The sequence below is a fragment of the Homarus americanus genome, unplaced genomic scaffold (assembly GCF_018991925.1).
Source record: "Homarus americanus isolate GMGI-L3 unplaced genomic scaffold, GMGI_Hamer_2.0 scaffold22974, whole genome shotgun sequence".
Classification (NCBI taxonomy): Eukaryota; Metazoa; Arthropoda; class Malacostraca; order Decapoda; family Nephropidae; genus Homarus; species Homarus americanus.
The window spans coordinates 19583-30000 of NW_024715545.1; the positions used below are offsets into that span (position 1 = coordinate 19583).

Below are 10418 nucleotides of genomic sequence, written 5' to 3' on the forward strand. Positions count from 1 at the left end.
GTAGTCTTTGGCCAGTGACAGTAGTCTTTGGCCAGTGAGAGTAGTCTTTGGCCAGTGAGAGTAGTCTTTGGCCAGTGACAGTAGTCTTTGGCCAGTGACAGTAGTCTTTGGCCAGTGACAGTAGTCTTTGGCCAGTGACAGTAGTCTTTGGCCAGTAACACCTTACATTACCATTATTCCTGAACATTCTTTGATAAAAACACTTCGTAAATAAACACACTTGAATAATATTTTATTTCAATTGATCTCTATAATTAGTTCAACTCAAGTTATTGTTCAAAGTTCTCCTGTTCTGTGTTCATTATTGACCCCATACCACTGAGCTGCACGAAGTTGACCCCACAACACAGGGCTGGTGAACGTCTGCGGGAACACCGAAAGCAAAATATTGTAATGTTTATATCAGCGGTGTTGTGGTGTAAGGTATAGCACTAGAGGCAGGGCAGTGTGGTCCTAGCATATACCAACGTAACCCAACCTAACTCTAACCTAAACTAATCTAGCTTGACCTGACTCTAATTTAACCTGGGCTGATCTAACCCAACCTAACACTAACCTAACTCTAACCTAATCTAGCTTGACTCAACAACCTAACCTGGGCTGATTTAACCCAACCTAACTCTAACCTAACCTAATCTATCTTGACTCATCTCTAACCCAACCTAACTCTAACCTAAACTAATCTAGCTTGACTCATCTCTAACCTAACCTGGCTTAAACTAACCTAACCTGACCCCATAAAAAGGATTTAGCTTATGGGTTTAAAATCCTCATAGATAAGTGTTGCTGAACTGCTAGGACTGACTATGGATGGTAACTGCTAGGATTAAGAGCCATGATAGAGCCAGTTATGACTGCTAGGATTAAGAGCCATGATAGAGCCAGTTATGACTGCTTGGATTAAGAGCCATGATAGAGCCAGTTATGACTGCTAGGATTAAGAGCCATGATAGAGCCAGTTATGACTGCTAGGATTAAGAGCCATGATAGAGCCAGTTATGACTGCTAGAATTAAGAGCCATAATCGACCACCAGCTTCACAAAATAACATACATTATGTGTCAATACAAAAATAATTATCAAAAATTTAACTTTAACTTTGAAATCTTTCCTGTGAACGAATTACACCTGGTTCAAGACAGTACCTCCTGACTGCTGACACTGGCTCCTGACAGCTGATGGTACCTCCTGACTGCTGACAGCTGATGGTACCTCCTGACTGCTGACAGCTGATGGTACCTCCTGACTGGTGACACTGACTCCTGACAGCTGATGGTACCTCCTGCCTACTGACAGCTGATGGTACCTCCTGACTGCTGACACTAACTCCTGACAGCTGACAGTACCTCCTGCCTGCTGACACTGATTAGATAACAATAAATGAAAAGATATTAATTTACCCCCTGTATAAACAGTTTATGTTTAGGGGCCTGTGAGGTACATTAAGGGGCCCAGGAGTGACAATGAGGGCCCAGGAGTGACCGAGAGGGCCCTAAGTAGTCTCCACAGCTTCAGGTATAACGTTCAATGCTCTACTAGGCTGGCACATAGCAGGAGGCCTAGAGAGGGAAGAACCACCTTCTGGGGCACTACCATCATCACTACCATCACTACCATCATCACTACCATCATCATTACCATCATCATTATCAACATTACCATCATCATTATCAACATTACCATCATCATTATCATCGTCTACGCGGTCATTACCATGGTCGTTCGGTCCACCCGTGTCTATAACCCCATCGTTACCGTTCCAGCCGTCCAAACGAGCAGTTGCGTTCAGTCTGAGGTCGTTATCCGTGTTTCTCAGTCTGTTATCACTCATTTCATTCTTGTTTTTGTAACTATCACCTAATTCATTATTCATTACAGGAGCTAACGACCCATTAATCACCTCGTTACTCATTACAGGAGCTAACGAGCCATTAATCACCTCATTACTCAAAACAGGAGCTAACGAGCCATTAATCACCTCGTTACTCATTACAGGAGCTAACGAGCCATTAATCACCTCATTACTCAAAACAGGAGCTAACGAGCCATTAATCACCTCGTTGCTCATAATAGGGGCCATAGTTCTCACGGCTTCACTGTTCACCTCCCCTCGCTTCACCGACCCATCACACCCCACTGGAGTTCTCCGAGGCTGTGGCGGCCGCTGATAAACACTCCCGGACGTATTTGTACTGTCGTCGCGGTGGAGATATATCGGTGTCTCCCGGGCGATGTTTACGTCGACGGGAACGCGAGTCAAGACGTTATCGAGGTCGACGGCTCCTGGCATCGTCTCCCGGTCGACGTCGAGGGGAACGTGAATCAAGACGTCGTCGAGGGATATTACCGTCCTCTCTCCCGGACTGTGGACCTCGTCGCTCTCTGACTCGGGACAGCTCTCCCCGCTGACCACCCTGTCTAGGTCACCGCCGCTGCTGCTGCCCGTCACCGTTCTCTCCCGGCCGTCAGGAGAGGCACAGAGGGACAAAGATTCGTCCTCCTCCCCCTCGGCCGATGGCATGACATCCGGGTTACTTACTTGAAGTTTCTCCAGTTTTTCACGTAATGTTTCCCAGTACTGAAAGAGGCGGTCAATTAAAAAGAGTAACAATAATAATAATAATAACAATAATAATAATAACAAACATACCATAAGTTTTCGTCCCCGACAACATTGTTTCATTATAACGTCACTACTCTTTAGACACCCATGATTCTGACAACATCCCGACTGATTGGTCACGGTGTCTTCACGGACTACATTGTATGGGGGGGGCATCACCTTCTCTCTCATCTTGGCTCACTACACCCACAGTATTTATTGGGCCTCCACAGCGTACGTGCGTGTTTAAGTGTTTTAGACGTTAATACTATACTGTAACTATTGAAAATGGCTCCCAAACGTCCATCGAGTGTAGTCTTAAACCCCACCTCACACTCACTCCACCTCCGCCCATCACTGAGTCCGATACAAAATGATTAAATTCATTTATCTTTATGAATGTATAATGTAAAATATTTTCTATAAATATTCCATCGAATTAATGTAGATGTAGATGTATTTTATGGGGCTAAAGGAGGCCAGGGGACGTAACTAGTGTATCTCATCTATTTCTTATGGGGAAAATTGATTCAGTTAACGTTGTGTTTTACAAGAACGAAACCACAATAATAATAATAATAATAATAATAATAAACACAGTAATATCTCCATTAACCAGAATTCTCCAAACCCAGAACTCTCCAATAGTCAGAATTTAAATGATCTCAGAAAATCGTTCCCAAAGCCGGAAAATTTCGGCTTTGGGAACGATTTTCCGAGGGGCAAATTTAACGTTAAATTCCGAGAAAAAATTCCGCAATACCCCAAAAATTCTCTGGACGAGGGATTTTTTTCCAGGTTCGAGGGAGTCGTCTGGTTACCTGGAAATCTGTCATTTCTGGAAGTGTTCTAGACCAATTGTTCCAGCTAATGAGGATACACTATATCAAGTTTACATAAATATAAGTCAGGTGAAATGATTCTGTCCATATAAACCCCAAGGTAATGGGTCTAAGTTCAAACAGGAATAGAGAGAGAGAGAAAGAGTTAACAGAATGAGAGAGAGAACAAAATAAGAGAGAGAGAGAGAGAAAAAGACAGACAGACAGATAAACAGACAGACAGACAGACACCCCAATACACCACCACCACCTCACCTTCTCCTCCTGTGCGGTCATCTCCTCTAGAGGGACAAAGGGCCTGGCACCATGGTGGGCACTCAAGAGGGTCTCGACGGCCTCTGGTGGCGTCAGCTCAGCCCCTACGCCCGGCTCCCTCGGCAGACGGCACCTCCGCTGTTGATGAATCTCTTCGGAAATCTGTAAGGAAGCGGAAGATGTAGGTTCGGGGTTTTTGGCCTAGTTTAGGGTACGTAGCGAGGTGCTTGTTTACCGGGCGATAAACTGTTGTTCCTCGAAGAATTATTTATTTATCGATGTTTTTTTTTTCTGTGGTATTGTAAATCTTTTGTAAATTATGAGAAGCTTGTAGACTATGATATGAGGTTTGTTATGGTGTAATGATGTGGTAAATGGCGTCCCAGTAAATACGAAAGATTGATTTACGATTATTTTTGACAATGGAAACCTCTTGTAAATTATGAGAAGCTTGTAGACTATGATATGAGGTTTGTTATGGTGTAATGATGTGGTAAATGGCGTCCCTGTAAATACGAAAGATTGATTTACGATTATTTTTGACAATGGAAACCTCTTGTAAATTATGGGAAGCTCTATAGTGGACTTCTCTATGCCAGATATATCACCATTAACAGACAGGGCTGGTGGGTACTTAGGGGGAAGGGGGGGGAGGAGGGAATCTTCAGGTGAGCCTCAGGGGGGGAATCATCAGGTAAGCAGTTAAGGGGAACTAATCATCAGGTAACCACTTAACAGATTCACCAGAGTACCACTTAAGAGGAAGGACAAGCTCTCAAGTGACTCATAAAGAATTAAAATAACATCGTACAAGCCCCAACAGACCTGCTCGAGGCTCCTCAACGATTGGGCGTAAGACGTCTTGGAGGCAGAGATAGCTCGCTGTAACTGTTGAACTTTATCCTTCTGATTCTCTAACTGCGACTGGATGTTATTTTTCTCGTCGAAGTAAACCAGCGACTTGTTGATAGAGGACCTCAGGCCGCGCTGTAGCTGCTGGACGCGTTGTTCCGCCTGCTGGAACACCGAGGCTCGACGCATGTGTTCCCTCTCACTGGCAGCCTTCTGTGCCTCCGCTTCCATCACCTGCGGCGGAGTTATTAGTGGTCACGGAAATGTAAATAAATTAATATGTAAATTAATTAATCTGAGGAAAATAAATTAATAAGTAAATTAATTAATAAAACTGAGGAGAAATTATTGACAAACATAAATAAATCAATAAATAAATAAATTAGTTGAAAATTAATCTGAAAAATTAGTAATTATTCTGTCTGTCTGTCTGTTTGTCCATCTGTCTCTCTGTCTATCCATTCATGCGCGCGTGTGTGTGTGTCTCTCCATCCATGTGTGTTTGAGTGTGTGCATCCTTGTGTACGCATGAGACCATCCATGTGTGAGTGTATGCATCCACGTGTGTATTTCCAACCCTGTGTGTACATGAGATCATCCATGTGTGAGTGTATGTTTATGTGTGTATGTATGTGTGCGTATGTGCGTATAAACAAACCTTAATAGTAGCATGGTTAAGCATCTCCTGCCAAGCCGAGTCAAACTGCCAGTGTTGGTGTCGGCAGTTAACGAATCTCTCCTCAGCCAGAGCGATCGTTTCCTTGGCCGCCTGGTGTAGGGCTGCAACACAACCAATAGTTTAATTAGATTCTGTATGTATGTATGAATGTATGTATGTATGTATGTATGTATCAAACAGGGAGGTACTACCGCCTGTGAAGATATTGGAAGCATAATGTGTTGTCTAAGGGTCGTTCCATGTGTCCTGTGGCAGCTAGCGATTAGGGTGTACAAGCGATCTATTTTTCAAAGCTAATTGTATCCCGTATGTGAGGGTAAACATGTAGTCTCAGCATTATAGATGTTTGTGGGAACTTTTTGAGAATACTGTACTTCGATGTATGGTACTGTACCTGTAGATGGACCCTAGGAAAAAAATCAGAAAAGGATTGAAGTTGGTGAATTTCGCCATATTGACAAGGAACTTTGCCAAGATCCAAAGATGTTTCACGGGTACACCAGAATGTATTGGGGGACGATGCCAACACTGGTCTGTGTATGAACTGAACAATGAAAGATGTATTATAGATTGTCACTTGCCAGGTGTGTTGTGGGGTGTGTGTGTATTTAGAATTTGTATAAGTAAATAGAGAATTTTATATAAAGTTATTGAAATAAAGGAAAGATATTGCTACACTTGCTCACTTGTTCATTATAGAATCATTAACAACGAGGGTCTGGACACAAAGTAATATGTAATTCAAGAATGTACAGTAGCTAAAACAACTATCTGTGCTTACTTTGTGGGGAACAATATGAGACCATGGACAATAAATATTGGTATATGAGGGCTGTCACGAGCACACGTAACATTTATGAGACCATGGATGATAAATATTGGTATATGAGGGCTGTCACTAGTCACACGTAACATTTATGAGACCATGGACGATAAATATTGGTATATGAGGGCTGTCACTAGTCACACGTAACATTTATGAGACCATGGACGATAAATATTGGTATATGAGGCTGTCACTAGTCACACGTAACATTTATGAGGCCATGGATGATAAATATTGGTATATGAGGGCTGTCACTAGTCACACGTAACATTTATGAGACCATGGATGATAAATATTGGTATATGAGGGCTGTCACTAGTCACACGTAACATTTATGAGACCATGGATGATAAATATTGGTATATGAGGGCTGTCACTAGTCACACGTAACATTTATGAGACCATGGATGATAAATATTGGTATATGAGGGCTGTCACTAGTCACACGTAACATTTATGAGACCATGGATGATAAATATTGGTATATGAGGGCTGTCACTAGTCACACGTAACATTTATGAGACCATGGACGATAAATATTGGTATATGAGGGCTGTCACTAGTCACACGTCAAATTTCGGAGCATGTCGACCCCCACCTGCACAGATAATTGATTTACCTACTGTACAGCCGACAACAAAACAGCGGCCTCTAGAATAAACAATACTTCACATTCATCTACAAATAATATAAGAGAAGCTGTTTATAGCGGTAAATAATTCTATAACCTTAGTTTTGGCGTAATGAGAAGGACTCGTGTCTGGGACGGAGACGAACAAAATATTTGATCGCTGCTTCTAGGTCGCTCGCAAACACGTGACCAGTCTAGGAAAGCACATATATTTGTCCGCTACATCAAGGTACTGAAGTGTGTTTAATCGTATGTTTCGTCGATGCAGGGCGGTCGTATATGGGACGCGGCCTGATGGTAGACCCGATGCTGCCATATGTGACCAAGTCCAAGGTTGGTGATCTGACTTTCTGCCTCATTTACGCACAAGTTATTATTATTGTTATCATTATTGTATTCTCACCCCGTACTAAACAAAGTATGTATGTATGTATGTATGTATGTATGTGTGTATGTATGTATGTATGTATGTATGTATGTATGTATGTATGTATGTGTGTATGTATGTATGTATGTATGTTTTTTTGTCAGTGATTCATGATTCTGAAAAAATTGATTTAATGAACTGCTATGGAAAGAGCAGTTCATTATATCGAGGGTCCGTTAGATGTGAAACCTCTATATAATGAACTATATTGTGAGAAAAGTTCATTATATCGAGGGTCTGTTAGATGTGAAACCTCTATATAATGAACTATATTGTGAGAAAAGTTCATTATATCGAGGGTCTGTTAGATGTGAAACCTCTATATAATGAACTATATGGACCATTCTCTGGGACAATATTGGACCATTCTCTGGGACAATATTGGACCATTCTCTGGGGCCATACTGGGCCATACAATACACAAATTACCATTAGCTCTCTGGTACTGGACGGCGGCCCTCTGACAGTCCAGCTGGGACGTTCTGGCCAACTCTCGAGCCTCGTAATATGGCCGGGCCTTCTCGATACAGCCGCCCAGTTTCTTGGCCATGGCCTTGAGGCGGGCCGTGGATTCGCTGAGAGTTGCTCGGAACACATTATTGGCTTCCTGGAGAAAAGATGAGGTTACGTTAGGTTACGTTGGGTTAGGTTAGGTTACGTTACGTTAGGTTAGGTTAATTCTAATTTGGCGTCAAGTTTACCTACGATTTGGCCTCCCAGCTTACCTTTAACTTGGCCTCCAGCTTAATACTTATTTCACCCCAGCTTACCTCTAATTTGGCCTCCAGCTTAATACTAACTTCACCCCAGATTAATACTAATTTGATCCCCAGCTTACTTTAAATTTAGCCCCTAAGCTTATCTCTTATTTCACCCCAGCTTACCTCTAACTTGGCCTCCAGCTTATTGATGTCATCAGTCGCAGTGTTAAGCTTCTCCAGCTCAATCTGAAATAGGGAAGATTATTTTAATACACCAGCTTAATTTATGACCCCAGAGAGAGAGAGCGAGCCAGAGAGAGAGCATATATTTGCTACATTACATATGCTATCAATACAGATAAGGTGTATTGATAAGGCAGTAGGGTGATTAGGACGCCTGGGCCATACTTAATCCATATGGTTTGATTGTTTACGTATAATGGGCCCTTGATATAATGGACTTTCATCTTCATAGTTCATTAGATGGAGGTTTTACATACACGGGCCCTTGATATAATGGACTTTTCATCTCTATATGGTTCATTAGATGGAGGTTTTATATACAATGGCCCTTGATATAATGGACTTTCTGAGTATCTCATATATGTTCATTAGGTGGAGGTTTTACATATACGGCCCTTGATATAATGGACTTTCATCTCTATATAGTTCATTAGATGGAGGTTTTACATATAATGGGTCTTGATATAACAATGACTTTCATCTCTATATGGTTCATTAGGTGGAGAGGTTTTACATATAATGGACCCTTGATATAATGGACTTTCATCTCTATATAGTTCATTAGATGGAGGTTTTATATATAATGGGCCCTTGATATAATGGACTTTCATCTCTATATAGTTCATTAGATGGAGGTTTTATATATAATGGACCCTGGATATAATGGACTTTCATCTCTATATAGTTCATTAGATGGAGGTTTTATATATAATGGGCCCTTGATATAATGGACTTTCATCTCTATATAGTTCATTAGATGGAGGTTTTATATATAATGGGACCTTGATATAATGGACTTTCATCTCTATATAGTTCATTAGACGGAGGTTTTATATATAATGGGCCCTTGATATAATGGACTTTCATCTCTATATAGTTCATTAGATGGAGGTTTTATATATAATGGGCCCTTGATATAATGGACTTTCATCTCTATATAGTTCATTAGATGGAGGTTTTATATATAATGGACCCTGGATATAATGGACTTTCATCTCTATATAGTTCATTAGATGGAGGTTTTATATATAATGGGACCTTGATATAATGGACTTTCATCTCTATATAGTTCATTAGATGGAGGTTATATATAATGGACCCTTGATATAATGGACTTTGATCTCTATATAGTTCATTAGATGGAGGTTTTATATATAATGGGCCCTGGATATAATGGACTTTCATCTCTATATAGTTCATTAGATGGAGGTTTTACATATAATGGGCCCTTGATATAATGGACTTTCATCTCTATATAGTTCATTAGATGGAGGTTTTACATATAATGGACCCTTGATATAATGGACTTTCATCTCTATATAGTTCATTAGATGGAGGTTTTACATATAATGGACCCTTGATATAATGGACTTTCATCTCTATATAGGTGATTAGATGGAGGTTTTACATATAATGGGCCCTTGATATAATGGACTTTCATCTCTATATAGTTCATTAGATGGAGGTTTTACATATAATGGGCCCTTGATATAATGGACTCTCACCTCTATATAGTTCATTAGATCGTTAGGGTTAGGTTAAGCTGTGAGGGTCAACCAATTAGGTCTTATTTACATAACAGATAAGATAAATTCACCTCTTTAATGAGTCAACACAGACCCACACCACATAAGCTAACCTGAGACTAACCTAACCTAACCAAACCTAAACTAACAGTCTAATCTCCAGTCTCCTCTCCCTCACCTACAGACAGGTGTTAGGTAACTGGCTGACAGACATACAGTCAGCTGGCTCACGTGAGACTAAACCAGTCAATCCAGTTACAGTCACAAACAGGAACACATTTGCTTGTTCAGGGCAAAAAATGAACTGGCTTAAATTCCTCTGTGAATGTCAAATGGGTATTACATCAGGTGAAGTTTAGACACCCCTTTTATTCCTACCACAATTTCAACCACAATTATGGAACCAATATGATACAACCACAATTATATAACAAACACTAATATGATATAACTATAATTTCACAATAACCATCACACTACCACAACAATAATAAGCAACCACTACCACCACAAACAATCACCACCACCACTACCACAACAATAAGCAACCACTACCACCACAAACAATCACCACCACCACTACCACAGACCAATCACCACCACCACTACCACAACAATAAGCAACCACCACCACCACCACACCACCACCACCACACACCACCACTACCACCACAAACAATCACCACCACCACAACAGACCAATCACCACCACCACCACTACAGACCAATCACCACCACCACCACCACTACCACAGACCAACCACCACCACCACCACCACCACCACCACCAACACACCACCACACCACCACCAACACCACCACCACCACCCACAC

The 10418-nt window shown here is 41.3% G+C and overlaps 1 protein-coding gene across 3 annotated transcripts in view; it reads right to left on the bottom strand.

Annotated features, from left to right (window-relative positions):
- Window positions 1–211: 211 nt before the first annotated feature.
- LOC121857857 (SH3 domain-binding protein 5 homolog) overlaps window positions 212–10418 on the bottom strand; it is a 14849-nt gene continuing 4642 nt past the window's right edge. Inside the window, exons 2-9 of one of the 3 annotated variants that reach the window (XR_006087286.1) lie at window positions 7999–8061; window positions 7544–7721; window positions 5210–5331; window positions 4525–4785; window positions 3700–3861; window positions 2057–2578; window positions 1307–1978; window positions 212–1185 (exon numbers count right to left, since the gene is read on the bottom strand). Coding sequence is in view for 1 of the 3 variants with exons in the window: in XM_042354110.1 (XP_042210044.1) it covers window positions 1493–2578; window positions 3700–3861; window positions 4525–4785; window positions 5210–5331; window positions 7544–7721; window positions 7999–8061 (1872 nt within the window). In the remaining 2 variants the exon portion in view is untranslated. Of the gene's footprint in view, window positions 2579–3699; window positions 3862–4524; window positions 4786–5209; window positions 5332–7543; window positions 7722–7998; window positions 8062–10418 lie in introns of all 3 variants that reach the window. The other 2 variants (XR_006087285.1, XM_042354110.1) reach the window with 2 other exon arrangements.